Below are 14,816 nucleotides of genomic sequence, written 5' to 3' on the forward strand. Positions count from 1 at the left end.
CAGATCCCAAACCATTTGCTCGCCTTCCCTTGATATTTTTTCCTCTTTCTTTCTCTTTTTTTTTTTTTTTTTACCAATAGCAAACTATACCAAAAGTCGGTATGACATTTAGATGTCAAATGGATAGGGTTTTATCTAGAAGTTAGATCGTAAAAATCGCCCAGACCTCAGACAGATACCCCTCACTGGCTCTCAAAAGTCACGTGAGGTCCATAAAGTTAGTTTTATGGTTTTGGGGAGTTGACAATGTACAATATATTTCACATTCTCTAGAATGTTAAGTGACACTTTAACTGCTTGGTTTGGCTTGTAAGGGGCAGCAATGGGTGAGCACTTTTCCAGATGAGATAAACGTTGCAATTGCAGGGAACATGTTTTGCGGGTCCAGTTTTCAGTCCAGGGAGCCAATAGACTGGAGTCCTGAAAGTAAGTTCCTCTGAAATATTATCTGCTTAAACTATTTTAAAGGGTTGATATGGCGAAAGGCTGAGCTGGGAGGAAAGAGAGTCTCTTTCTTTCAGAGCTTAATTTCTCACTTTCAGAAGGTCCTAATTCCTATCCTCCCGAGAGCTGGAATTGCGTTAGATTTCCATGACAGCTTCGAAGCCCGCGAGTAAACTTGGTGGGAGGAATAGAAAATCTTGTAAGGGTTCATTACCACTGCGGGACAAACTCCATCCTGGCTTTGCCGGAGGTCTTGGGGCAAAGTTTGGGTTTGTCCTTCGCCGTGGAACCCGCTCGTTCCCCGCGGCGGTTCGGCGAGGGTGAACTGCTCGCCAAGAGCCTTTGCATTTCAATGAGTTTGGTTCTTTCTGCTCTTCAGGTTGTTAACACCTTTGGATTGTAATTATTTTCACCTGTTTGCCAAAGAAATGTCTGCACCTTTTTTTTTTTTTCCCTTTCGGCCTGTGTAGAAACCGTTTGGGGTTGGGTTTTTGGTTTATTTGTATGTTTGCTTTTTTCCCCTCAGGACTTCTATTTTTTATTTTTATTTTTTGGTCTTGGGTTTCGGGTTTTTCTTCCCAATAATACGACCGAGTGTCCTTATGTTTCCATAGTTCGTTTCTACCCTATGGAGACTCCGAACGCCGCTGTTGTATTCAGCCTGTCTGGTGCTACGGGAAATAATCAGAGAGGCTGCAGTTTGCATAAGGGTTCTGCAGACCTGACTGAGCCCACCTATACCTCACAAATTCCCTTCTCTCCCTCTCCGGGTGGCACCGTGCTGGAAAAGTCAGGCAGCAGCCTTTTTCTTTGGGAAAATAAACAAGTTAGCGGGGAAGGGCAGGAGAAGCGGAGCCGGTCAGGGTGAGGGGCTGAGCGGGGCAGGTGGCCGAGGCCAGAGGCTGCGGCTCCGCGGCCGCGCAGAGAGAGCAAAGGGAGCAAAACAGGGCAAAAACAGCAACAAGAGACCCTGGAAATGTTAGTGTTTTGGAAAGCCAGGATACCACATCTTGTGCAGAGGTGGGGGAACACTTCGTCCACACCTGAACCGACTCAATATCTATTCCTTCCCCCCTTCAAAAATTAAAGAAAACAACAACAACAAAAGAAAAGTTGAAAGGGAAGGTGCTGGGGGGAGGGGGACTTTCTAGAATTTAGAGCAATCACAAGCTTCTTCCTTTCCCCCCCCTCCTTTTTACGGTGAGACAACATTTGGTGGACACATGTCCGTCTCCTTTACACAAAGCAGAATGTCCCCCTTTAGCACACTTTGGAGATTGCTTTTCCTTCCTTGGGCTGTTTTTCCTGTCCTGCTCCATGTGTCGCCTAATATCTTTGCTATCATCATTTGAACTCGTGGCTTCTCCCGGGGCAGTCGGGGGGTGGTCAGCACTACCCTGGAAAACCTCTGCTCCCAAAACCTGCAAACACAAACGCCAAAGCTGGAACTTGGAGGAAGGGAAGCGGGGTGCAGGGAGCCTTTCCCATTCCGCGGGCTGAGCAGCCTCTCCCTGATTCCTGCGCAAGCTGCACCCCTGCTTCTCAAGCGGTAATAAAGCTGTTCGAAGGGATCCTTCCCTGGAATGATCTCTAAAGGTGAATTTAGCCGCACAGACACCACAGGCTGCAGAGGGTTTGTCTACACGAGGTTAGAAGCTCTTGGAGAAAGGGGGTGTGGGATCGTGCTGGGGTTAGACCGAGCGATGGCCTATGGGTTCTCTACCCTCCTGATTTGTGTTGGTTACTAGAAATCATTTCTCCTGATTCCAATGATAACGACTGATTTAGACAGGAAAAGTGACATCTCGTCAGTTTAATATATGCTTGAAAATGTAACCGTATGTTCAATGCACCCACAAACACCACCTTTTCAAAGTATGTTCATCCATCCACGTATCAATAGATCCATCCATTCATCCACCTTTTCTCTACCCACCATCTACATCGTTGTCCGATCCCTACATCCCAGCTCAAAGGTATTATTTTTTTACACAGTCTCAGGCAAACTTTCATTCCAAATCCATTTCCATCACAGAAAGCACAAGGGTTTTTTTTTCCTTAAGTCCCATCATTTCTAGTTCACTGTACACAATGTGTTATGCCAAGGGGAAAAAAGCAGACCAAGACACCCAGAGTGAGGGGAATTTGCAGTGCAGTTCAGCTACAGAACTTTGCAGCGAGGAGGAGATGCTTCCATGAGTGACAACAAGTAACAACCCCGTGCCATCCCCTTGATTTGGGCATCCTGGCACCGGGCCTGTGCCATAGCAAAGGACCAGGGAGTGGATTTTGTCACTGGCATAATATCATTCTTCCCTCTCCTTTCCACCACTCACGAGAAACCCTGACCTTTCTGCCCATGAGAGCTGCTTTCTACTTGCAGCGTAGCTTTTAATTGTGGGTTTTTTTTATAAGTTGAATTTTTTGGGATTCCCCCACTCCCCTTTATACCGTGTTAACCTCCACCTTTCTTTGAACGATGGGGAGGTATAATTCTCTACCATTTTACAGCCTGGGAAGGGTCACAGGCTTAGCACAGGCTTCCCCCCACCACCCTTTAAAGAATAAAACATCTCCCTGTAGCTGGTGAAAAGGAAGTATAAGGAGAGTAAACAGGAAAGCGGAGCTCTGACCGTGCAGGTAGGCGGGGATTTTCCTCTGCATTTTTCATCGTTTCTCTCACTTTCATGGCACACATTAGGCACAGGACAGAGTTCTTGCGTAGCTGTGGAAGACAGAATAAATTCAAAGTGCTTTAATATCGAGTCTAAGAATATGGAGAATCTCTAGGATACCATCACTGCTCAGGAAGGAAAAAAAATCTCTTGTTGCAGAGCTTGTGCAGAGCTTTTAAGCCATGACTCTGGGTATGATGAGGAAAACCTCTGGTTTAAGGACTCTCCAGAGCCAAGTGATGTCCTGGGTGGATGGGGCTGTGTGCCCCAGACGTGCAAAACCCAGAGGACCTCCCCGTGAGCTCACCTGGCTCGCAGCACCTCTCGCTTGTTAAAAAAGGGTGCAACGATATCCACTTTTACCTTTTTTTTTTGCCCCCTACCCTGTCTCTTTCTCCTCTCCCCATCCCTAAAGTTTTCCTGATTCGTTTAGTAAATGCAATCTAAACCTCGCTGGCACTTTAGGAGGGGGAAAACCCCAAACCTCAAAGCAGTGATTTCTCACCCAGGACGCATCCCAGACTCCACAAACTGGAAGAGCCCCTTCAAGCTGCCTCTTGGGGCATCTCCCCAAGGCCCCGTGCCAGGGTGGGTGCTGGACGCCCACTCCTAGGCTGTACTTATAGGGCGAAAAAGATGAAATTTCACCCATAAAACACCTGTTTTGGTTCCCAGGTTCGTTCAATAATAAAAGGGAGAGAAACTGCATCTGTGAGCAGCACAGAGAGGTTTGTGGAGCAAAAGGCAGCCCGGTGTTGTGATGCCGTTGCCTCGTCATCGTGTCATGGCTTTATTTATCCTCTTTTTTTTTTTTTAAAGGCTTTTTTTTTTTTTAATTTGAGTATTTCAAACCTTTTTTTCTCCCTGAGTATAGCGAAACACAAAATGAAATTTCCTTTCAGCCAGGTTTTAAAAACTCAACCCAGAAAGAGAGCAGAGCCAACTAAAAACAAACCCAAAACAAAGAAACCCCACCAAAACCAAACTTCGCCAAGGTAACCTAGTTACAGATGTGGATGATGTCTTATTTTATTCAACAAAAAGTGATTAAAATCTGTTAAAGGATTTAATTAAGAGAATTAAATGAAAAGGAAGGGGCACAAATGAGTTGGAAAAAAAGCGAAGCTATTCTAAACGATTAAATCGCCATTTTAACAGTATAATGGGGTTTGCATACTGAAAAGAGAAATCAGAGCTCATATCTCATCAATAATTCATAGGCAAGAGGGATCATTCCGAGGTCAGCAGACTTGTACAGCCCCGGCTCCTCTCTCGGAGGAGAGGGTGAGCATCCTATCACAACACAACACGGACCCCGGGGCTGCCGGGTCACCTTTTTAAGGAAAACATCAGCTTCAGGGTTTTCTTTCTTTCTTTCTCTCTCTCTTTTTTTTTTTTTTGTAATTTACCAAGTCCCACTGCCGAATGTGTTGGCAGCGAGAGGGGGAGGGCTGGAGAAGGGCTGGATGGGGTTCATATTGCTCTAATACAGACACACACCACAATGTGCTAATTCTGCTTTTGAGAAGCCAAAGAGATCTCCTTTTCTTTTTTTTTTCCCCTTTCTTGGCCACGAAACTGAAGGTTGAGAGGCTTCGGGTCCTTATCTGCCTTGGCGGGGATGGGCTGGCGGCAGGGGCGAGAAATCGCTCTGCTCGGGCTGTAATTCTTGTATTTCATTCTATTCAAGGGAAGAATCCGATTATTCATGTATTTATTTGCAATAGTGCTGTGAATTGCACACACCGTGACCTCGCTAAGAAGGGAAAGCTTTGGAAGGAAACCAGCCCCTTCCCTCCAGCTCCGCTCCCCAAGCCCCTTTCCCTCCCCCACTGCTGAATTTCAGGCTGAGGAATTGCTCTTTCTCTCCCCCAGTCCCCATCCTTACTTTTTTTTTTTTTAATTATTATTTTTTTTAACATTACATGTGCGAACTGAAGGGAAGGAGCTCATGGGATTATTTAAAATCCTCTCGATAAAAGTCTCTCCTCAATTGAGGAACCCGAAAAGGACTGATATGGGGTTTAGCTCCTCCTCCGGGAGTCTCTTTCCAGTCCTAGAATGGATTTAAGAATGAACTTTTCTTTCAGAGCGTGGCTATTTCGGTGTCTGAGCTGTTTTTTTTCCCATCCTTTGCTCTCCCAATGTTAAATAAATGATATCTGGAAGGGGGCTGATAACTTAACTCGAGAGGTGTCCACCCCGCGAAGGTTTTCCGTGTTCTGTTACCCTAAATAGCTTTAAAAAGAAACTATTTTGACAGCGAGCGTTGAAAGAACAAGACTAGTACGAGGTGGGTTTTTTTTTCCCCCACTTTGATTTATCTCTTTTTAACATGTGTACGTATGTGTATGTATATATCCGCACGTATATATATACCCTTCAAGTCAAAACAAATTACAGCGCTGGGATTTTCGTAAAAGACGTTTGTTTGGTGGCAAATCGGGGCTGTGTTTATGCAGAGAGACTCGGCAAAACCCGAGGGGGTGGGGGAGGGATGGAGCGGGGGGGAAAGGCGACCCGGGGCAGGGGGATTCGGCGCGGCCGCCTGGGCTGTAACGTCCCCGAGCAGCCAGCAGAGCCCGCTTCAGACCAAGTTCACTGCCAGCAGGGCCGGGACGGGCCGAGCCGGGCCGGGATGGAGCGGGACCGGCAGCCCCGCAGCCCCCGGGCCGAGCTCCGGCTCCCCCCGGCTCCGCGGAGCCCATCCCTCCGCTGCTCCAAAAATCCTCCCCGCCTCCCTCCTTGTCCCCCCAAAAAAGAGGTGAAAAAATCAGAGCCAGCTAATTACCGCAGTCAACAACTCACCCAGGTGAAATCCCAGAAAAAAGAGAATTAATGCAGCGCAGCTGCGGTTTAAGGAGTCCCCCTCCTGTGCTTTTAAATATAAAAGTGGGGGGAGCAAAAGTGATTTAAAAAAAACGCGTTCTAAGACAAAAATAGCTGTGTTAGAGGCAAATATCTAATGTTTACCACTGATTTTTTTTTTTGTCCCTCCTCGGTTAAAAAAAGAAATCGGGAAGAAATATTTTTTGTTTGTCTTTTAAAAGGCAAAATAAATGAAATGGGGAAATCGGAGCCGCGTTAGTTTCTAGAGGCGTAGACCGTAACTCTGGTCTTGGGGGGCTTGTTAGTACAGCATTATAGCTCGAGGGGTCAAAAAGTTGAGGGTCAAAAGTTTACGCTGTGCGTGACTCAGTCCTGTGTATAACCCTGCGAGAGGGAAGCCAGGGTGGGAAAAAGGGAGAGAAGGAGAAAGAGGGGGGCGAGGTGGGAGGAAGGGTCTGCGCCGATGGGCAGAGATGGGAGAGGGCGATAGCGGGGTGGGAGCGCCCTTCAGCCGGGGGCGGGGAGGGGGGGAAAAAAAGAGGGATGCACGATTTGGGATGGGATGTCGGTAGAAAATAAAGCAGATTGATTCGGGTCTCCCGTGAGGAAACGCCGAGCGACGATTTAGTATTTTTCTAAGATAACCCCTGAAACGCTATTTGGAGTCGAATTAACAGAATAAGGGGGAAATGCATTTATTAAATCCAATTACGTGCGGGTCCCTCTAGGATATTAACGCGAGCAGTTAAAAAATAATTTTCATTCCAGCGTCAATTCTATTTGGATGGGGTTTAAATTATACTGGGGGAAAAAAAAAAAAAGCCTGACACGGTTGGTGAAAATGTGTTCCAACATCTTTCCTTGGAAACTCTTCCCAAAGCCTTGGAGAGGTGCCTGCCTCCCGCAGCCCCAGCGCCAAACCTTCTCTAACGCGTGCTCGGTACGAGCGCAGAAACTCCTCCAAAAAAATAAATTACATGATTTTGCACAAAAAATAAAAGGCTTACACGAACCCACGGCCGTGATTTACTGCCTGCATTTCTACCTCAATCGCAGGGAATCCAGAATAATGACTGATAGGCAAAATCAAGGGGTTGATGGCTTTAAAAAAATCAATGTGCGTGTTTAAAGGTGCTTCCAAGCGCCCGCGCCGTCGCTCGCTCCGGTTAAAGCAGCCAATTCTCTTTTGCAGCGCGCTTCCCGTCGGAATTTGGGTGAAATGTTTTCTATGTCTTGCTTGAAATGTGACTCCACTCTGGTCTTTGCAACAGTTTAATGAACTGATGTAATAAATATTTCCCTTGGCATTTCAAAGTTATTTCTACACTGCCAGACTCTGAACCCTCCAAACTCTAAATATTATTTGCACTGGGACCGGGGAAGATCTTTTCAGTGGCTCCTTAAGCAAACAGTCGTAGCGAGGCAAACTCTTCTGGAAAAGAAACAATTAAAAAAAAAAAAAAAAAGCCCTACAAATTTGCCTTTCCCCCCCTCCCCCTTGGCTTTTAAATATTTTCAGTGCCTAAATACTTATAACAAGGGTCATTTTTCTTGGAAGAGAAAGAGCGAATATTAGAGCCCTGGGAAAGGCATTCTGGAAAATCCATTTGCTTTCCCGATGCGGATATATTCATGGAGTAGGTGAAATTCAAGAGAACGTAAAGCGTTTTGTTTCGCGTGATAAGGCTCGAGTTTAATTAATTGCCGTGAATTTGCTTGGTATTTATAAAATATCACTATATAAGGGCTACCGTTTAGTTGTAACCTGGGTGATCCATCTCTTCGCCCTTGTAATTACTACACTTATCTCTCCAGAACAGTCATTTCTACTCCAGGTTTATAGAACAGGTAATGGATAATAAAGGCCATTTGTTCTCGGGATATTAAAACAAGCAGGTATAATTTCACGGCAATAAAAAGAAAAAAATACAAACCACCGCTACCCCCCAACTTTCCTTCTAATCCTCATTCCTACATCACAACGTTTAACTTTCAATTTAGGGACGCGGAGCTGTTTGGAGTGGGTTCATTTGGAGAGATGTGAGGAGGGAGGGAGGGGAGGAAATTAAAGGTATCGTTTTCGAGGTTATTTCTAATTTATCTCTCTCGCTCGGCGCGGCCCGGGGTCCCCAACTGCAGCGACAAACCGTGTAAACACCATTCAGGGTGGGTTTTCCTGGTATTTCTTTTTATTCCTTGCTGGACCATCAAGTAAATGCGCTTTTTAATCCCGATTTACTTTCCAAATGACCTCTCTATCGCGGAGGGAAGGGGTGAATCCCGCAGCTCTTTGCTCGCTGCTTCCTGGGGTTTGGGTGGGAATCTGGTTTATTTCTTGCCATTAGGAAATGGAAAGGATCCCCAGGGCTGGCTGGGAAACCGCGCAAGGCTTATATCTGCCTTTCCCTGTTGGAAAACAGGTGTGGGCCGATTCCTACCCAATTTCCCCAGTTCAGATGCAGCCAGGGAGCTGGTTATTCCCTCTTTGAAGTTCTACCGTAGGGAAGCTTCTCAGACCCCCATCGCTCAGGAGGGAAATCCCAGTTTAGTGCCCAAACCCGAAAGGAAAAACAGGAAAGCAATGAAAACTACATGAAAATACCCCCATCTTCATTGCTGGAGAGAAGTCTCCGGGAGGGAGGGGTGGGAAATACACCCGGGGGGAGGAGAGGGAATATTCTTTCCCCTAGGAATGAAGGCGCGGAGCGGCGCGGAGGGAGCGCGGGGTGAAGCGCGGGTCAGCGCGGCTCTTGGCGGCCGCGGACACGCCTCGCTGTTTAACAAAGACTGACAAACTATGAGATTAATACCAAAACTTGCGGGTTTCCCACCCCAAAATGCTCAGAGGGCCTCCTGGCGCTGCCAGGAGCGGTTCCGCTCGCCAGTCAGGACAATGGGGTTTTATACTGGGGGCGAGGGGGAGGGGGCACCGCCACCCCACCGAAAACGAGGGAGAAGAGGGAGAGAGAGAGAGAGAAATTTGTGTTCTTATGGAGAAATAACCTCGTGGAAAAAGCAACACGAGGGAGAGAGAGCAGAGCAGCCCGGGGTGGGGAGGGGGTAGGGGTCTTGAGGGGGTTCCGATAGGATTCTGCCTGCAAAACCTTCCCAGCTTTTGAGGGAGCGTCCTGACCCCCCTCGGGATTGCTCCCAGGAAAGGAGCCAGGATTCGCCAAGGTAGGTACCGCTGTTGGCGTTACACCTGGGGAGGGGCACCCCCACTCAGGGACACCGCTTTTGGGGAGACCCAAGAGGCGCTCAGCACCAGCAGAGGTCTAAGAGCCGCCCCCCCCTTTCCCCCGCTGGCAGGTGCTTTTTGGGGGCTCCTGGGGAGGTGTGGGTGCTCCCCTGGACCACCTTGGGGGGAGGGGTGGGGGGGGAACAGGCCGGAGAGGCTCCGCTCTCTTCCCTGATTGCTTTGAAATGGAAAAGAGCCGGAGGAATTTGCTGTGGGAAACTAGCGCGGCGTGGGGCGGTTTCCCAAGGAAAGGGGGAAAAGGTGTGCGAAGGGGGGGTGTAACGAGGGGCTGCCTTTAATTTGGGATCAGAGGAGGCGAGGGGGAGATTCCTTGGAGGTGTGGTGGGGGGAAGATTTCTGGTAAACGCTAGGGGTGCTGGTTTGCTGGCACCAAACCCCCTTTGTCACCGGGAAGGGAAATTAAACGCGATTTTTTTTATTTTTTTAAAAAAAAGGATGTGGGAGGGGGGTAAAAATCCGGAATAGGCCTGGTTCTTCCTATTCGAGTTCCTCTCCTCGGTTAGGAGATCGCTACGGTACCGGCTTCGAGGGAATACAATGAAATAAATCAGAGAGGGGATTGGAAAGGAGGAATAAAATTTAAGAGGAAGGGGGGAAAAAGAGCTCTAATGGGATTGTTTCTGTAGAATTATTATATGTCATCCATCTACGCGTTGTACAAGCAGATTTGATTTGGCTTCGTGCTTTTATGGCAGGTTTTAGAGGGGAAGGTAAATTTTAGAGTCTCTTTCTGCTCCCCAGCAAAGCGGAGGCGCCGGGTCGGGGCGGTGGGAAACTCCGCTCCGTGCAAAAAGTGTCTGAGCTTCGCTCTGTGTCTGGAAGCCCTGGTGGTTGAGGGGGGGGTGCAATGGTTTGGGGAGAGTCCTAAGTGCGTTGGTGTTTGTTTCTTAAAATACGGCGTTGTTTCTCTGTTTACCTTGGGAATACTACGTTTTATCAGGAAAACCAACTCTTCACGTGAAAAATGCAAGGGGGTCCGGGAAATGCGGGACATTCGTGCTCGGCGTCACCGCGTTTGGTAGAAAAAAAAAATCCCAGGGGGTTGAGTAAAATATTAAGGATAGTTTTCAGGAGTTATAATGGAGGAAAAACGCAAGTTTTCTCTCCTTGCCTCTCTTCTGTGGCATTTAAATGCAATTAATTGCGGAGATACTTGACCAAAAGAAGTCCCGCCTTTTGAAATACAGAATAAAAAAGGAAATGAAGGGGGACTGTGCTCTATACTTTTAATCTCTTGGGCAACTGTAATTTTAAACGAAATCTCAACATGATGCTACCCTCATTAGTTCCGAATGAAGGTTCATTACCTAGACAGTATGAATATTTTATTGCTTTATATCCCTTTTTTCGGAAATGAAACGCCTTTGATCTTTTTCTCGGGTTGTAAAAAGAATTGCCTGTCATTAAAAAAAAAACCTGTCGTCCCATCTGCCTTTACATTCTGTATTTCTTTTCGTCTGCTTCTTTCCCCCCCTTTTTTTTTTATCATTTACCCGCACGCGCACGTATCAACGCAACCCTTGTTTGACCTCTAAGAACGAAAAATGGATGAAATCTTTGCGCTGCGTAGTCGAGAGTAATTACGAGGGTTTCAGGATGGAGGGGGACGGGAATAAGACATTTTGCTTTTGAACGGCGATTATTTGGATTCGAGTCTCGTTGTGCGCCTACACTTAAATATTCATCCAGGAGCTGTTTTTTTTAGCACCCTAATGCTCAAAGTAGGGGAGAGAAGGTAGGAAAGTTCCAGTTTTTCTAATCAGCAACAACTATTCGGATACAGAACTGGTGCTCGAATCAATCGTCTTTCCTCTGAAGAGAGAATCTTTTAACCATCTCTACCTCTAGATTAATTCTTGATCTCCCGAGTCACAAAACTTTCCCGCCCTGCCCCTTCCCAGAAGAGAATTCTGGCGAAGATCTCTGACCGAGGAGGATACATCTGTCTTCTATATGTACCCTGTAGATCCGAATTTGTGTAAAGGAAGTTGGGTCACAAATTCGTATCTAGGGGAATATGTAGTTGACACAAACACTACAGATCACAATCCCAGAAGGCATTAAAAAAAAAAAAGCCACTCACCCCCCAGAACCCTATACATAAAAGGATGAAAACAAGGTCTTAACCAGAAAAACGTTTTATAACTGAAAAGAAATCCTTTGGTTTTGACCTTAGCTCAACTCCAGCGCTCCCGCGATAAACTTTATCATCACTTCCAGATAAAATCTGAGCTGCAAAGGCAGGCGGGGGCTCGGGGGCGTTATCACCGCGCTTCGAGAGCCGGGATCCCGCTATTGCTTTCGTTTGTGTAATCTCGGCTCTGACACCGAACAAAAAATCGCTTTCTCTCTTGCGAGGAGCTCACCGCGCCTTTCGGGTTGAAACGCGGATTTGAGGAACCGGGGGTGGCTTTTGAAAGGCTGCTGGTTTGCTCTGGCTTTTAAAGCGTCTTTATTACAAGAAGGGCGAGGCGAAGATGTATTAGGACTCGGGCTAATTTGCTTTTGTAATTGCTCATCATGTCCTTGATTTCTTGCTTGGAGGACGGGCCCCCTTTTCCACCGGTGCGTGGGAAAAGAGTCAATCTGAGAGCGCGGCCAAATGTGATTTAGGAGACCGGGTACCCCGAATTAGCTGATGAATTTCTTATCGATCCCCAACGAGCCCTATTCATCTCTGCCAGGCTCGGGGCGCGATGTCCCTTCCCGTATCACCTTAGCAGGGAATGAGACGCAGCCGCCACCCGGAGGCACCGCCATGGATCACGCGGCCCCAAACACCCGGAAAACGCATTTTTAGCCTCTTTTTTGATTATCCTTTCCGATTTTTGTTGCCTATTTAGGGGGATTTTTGGTTTTTTCCCACCCTCTCCTCCGTCTCCCCCCCCTCCTCCGGACACACCCCCGAGGGGGGAGGGCCGGGGGGGGCCGGTTCTCGCCCGCGGGGCGCTGCGCAGCCCGGGGCCGGCGGGGCCCGGCGGGGCCGGGGCCGGGGCGGCCGTAGGGGAGCGGGAGCCCCTGGCCGCCTCCCCAGGGATGCTCGGGGCCCCGGGAGATCCCGGGCTGGGCAGATTTCCTTATCCGGGGATCGCAGGGCACCTCGCCATTGGCCCGCGCTGTCACATGGACTCCAACTTTGTTCACTTGACAGTAAGTAGGAGGGTTCCACGAAACAGGAAAACCAGCAAAGGGGGGGACAGGAATAAATTTTAGGAGAGATATATATATTTTTTTTTCCGTGTGTGCAATTCTAAGAAATTAATGGCCATGAGCTCGTTTTTGATCAACTCCAACTATGTGGACCCCAAGTTCCCACCCTGTGAAGAGTATTCCCACAGCGATTACCTTCCCAATCACTCGCCGGAATATTACAGCAGCCAGAGGCGAGAGAGCACTTTCCAACATGAAGCGATGTACCAGCCGCGGTCAGCCTGCAAGGAGCAGCTCTACGCGTCCTGTCAGAGCTCCGGCCACCAAGCAGCGGTGTTATCCCCCCGGGGTCATGTCCATCCTCCGGCCGGACTGCAGAGCCACCTCTCTGAGCCAAACCATCCCTGCGAGCCGGTCACCCCCAGCCCACCGCCCTCCTGCAGCCAAAACTCTGTCAACCAAAGCCCTTCCAGTTCCTCTTGCAAAGAGCCGGTAGTTTACCCCTGGATGAAAAAAGTCCATGTAAGCACGGGTAAGTGAACTAAAGTGGCTTTGCTTTATACTAAGTAGCACCTCAAAGTCTTGTAGAAATCTTATTGCACCAGTTGTAAAATAACCATTCGTGGAGATTTACGATCGCCTGTTTGCAGAGCGGTATAATTACATCCTCCATAAATTTTTATTGCTCTGCTTGGCCATGTGCCTTTGAAGTCTCTGTTACCATCCTCCTCCAATTTCTTGCAGGCTACTTTTTTTATGGCTGTTGAATCTTCATAAGTTAAGTTTTATGTTTTTGTAATTTGTATTTAAGTGGCGGGTTGAGTAAACTTTTACTATTTCCACACCCTCCCCCCCCTTTTTTTTTTTTTTTTTTTTTAGCGAGATATTTAATAAGAAGGAGTGCCTGTGCTTGCCTGCTTGCATGTGTGTAGGGGGTAACTTTAAAGATTTGGGGATAATAGAGTCATGTTCAGGCAGAGGTGTGTGTATAAATGTGGAAATACACGCGCAGAGGGCATGGAAAATGTGTCTGGGGGACGTTATAAAAACGTTTAGACAGGAATACACGTCAAGCGGTGAGGATGGAGGTGGAGATTTGGAGATTCTGTGTGTATTTTTAGAAGGTTTGCGGTGTATTTTTTTTTTTTGAGTGTAACCCCCCACCTAAAGAATGTGTGATGCTTTTTTTTTGGGGGAAAGGACCCATTAAAGGAACAGCTCAGTAATTCTTCTGCTCTTTTTTTTCTTCTCCTCTTTTTTTTTCCTCCCCCTTTTTCTTTTTCCTCCTTTGTGTTTGCTCAGTAAACCCCAATTACTCAGGAGGGGAACCGAAACGCTCCCGCACAGCCTACACCAGGCAGCAAGTCCTGGAGCTGGAGAAGGAATTTCACTATAACCGCTATCTCACCCGGAGGCGCAGGGTCGAGATCGCCCACTCCCTCTGCCTTTCCGAGCGCCAGATCAAAATCTGGTTCCAGAACAGGAGGATGAAATGGAAAAAAGATCACAAGTTGCCCAATACCAAGATCAGGTCTAACTCTTCCAGCTCCTCTGCCAGCCTGCAGATCCCACAAGGAGGATCTCAAAACCGATCCCATGGACCAGCCACCAGCCTATAACTATTCCTTGGATGGATGGAGTGTGCGTGTTTGTGGGTGTGAAGTGGTGTGTGTGGAAGGAACACATGATGAGTTTTTTTGTTTCACTGCTCCAGGAAGCGAGGAAAGGAGGGGTGCTCTTTATTTATGGGGGAACAGAGGGAGGCTCAGCTGCAACAAAGCAAGGCTGTGCTGTTGTGCCTCTCTTCCATTAAAAGGAGGCTGTAGATAGTAGTTTTCAGATTTGGCTAAGATGGATCCTTGTTTCATCTTTAATCACGCCAAGCTCTGCCCCATTTGTCATGTTTACTCTCCCGTACAAAGGATGGACCTTATGTCTGCTATTACCTCGACAACCAGCGCTCACTTTAATAAATGAGGCTCCGTTTCTTCAAGACGAACTGGATTTTCTCCCCTCACGGCCCCCCTCTCCCCCCTTTTATTTTTTTTTTCCTCCTCTTTTTCTTTTCTCGTCTACCAGTCACAAACGGAAAGTTTCTGTCCCAAAGACGCGGCGGTTCCAGCTCAGTCCCGCGATAGATGAATAAAACCCAACAAACCCAACCCAAATCCGCGCCGGGCACGGAGCGGGGTGGGGCTCAGACACGGCGCTGGTCGTGCGTGGGGGTAGGGGGACCCCCTGGAAAAACAAGGAAAATTAGGTCAAGTGGGTGGTGGACAAAGAAAACAAGAGATGGAGAGGGATGTAGGACCCCTCCTGCCATTTCTTTTTGAGTCCAGCAGGTTAATTGTGAGTCTGGGAAAGGGGGGTGGGAGGGGAGAGGGGAAAGCGAGGGGGTAGGTTAGAAACGGGGGTGTAAAAGAGGCATCTGGATCCACCTACGCAGCCCAGGGTGAGGG

The 14,816-nt window shown here is 47.9% G+C and overlaps 1 protein-coding gene across 2 annotated transcripts; it reads left to right on the forward strand.

Moving 5' to 3' along the window:
• The first annotated feature begins 255 nt into the window (after positions 1 to 255).
• On the forward strand, positions 256 to 14,715 carry HOXB4 (homeobox B4). 2 transcript variants are annotated; one of them, XM_009571111.2, is made up of 3 exons: positions 256 to 426; positions 12,463 to 12,889; positions 13,660 to 14,715. In XM_009571111.2, the coding sequence occupies exons 2-3, from the start codon at positions 12,469 to 12,471 to the stop codon at positions 13,974 to 13,976; spliced, it is 738 nt and encodes a 245-aa protein (XP_009569406.1). In that variant the 5' UTR covers positions 256 to 426; positions 12,463 to 12,468; the 3' UTR covers positions 13,977 to 14,715. The 2 variants fall into 2 exon arrangements, with proteins under 2 accessions (XP_009569406.1, XP_009569405.2); XM_009571110.2 differs by lacking the exon at positions 256 to 426 and adding an exon at positions 11,220 to 12,357.
• Positions 14,716 to 14,816: the final 101 nt, after the last annotated feature.

The sequence above is a fragment of the Cuculus canorus genome, chromosome 25 (assembly GCF_017976375.1).
Source record: "Cuculus canorus isolate bCucCan1 chromosome 25, bCucCan1.pri, whole genome shotgun sequence".
Lineage (NCBI taxonomy): Eukaryota > Metazoa > Chordata > Aves > Cuculiformes > Cuculidae > Cuculus > Cuculus canorus.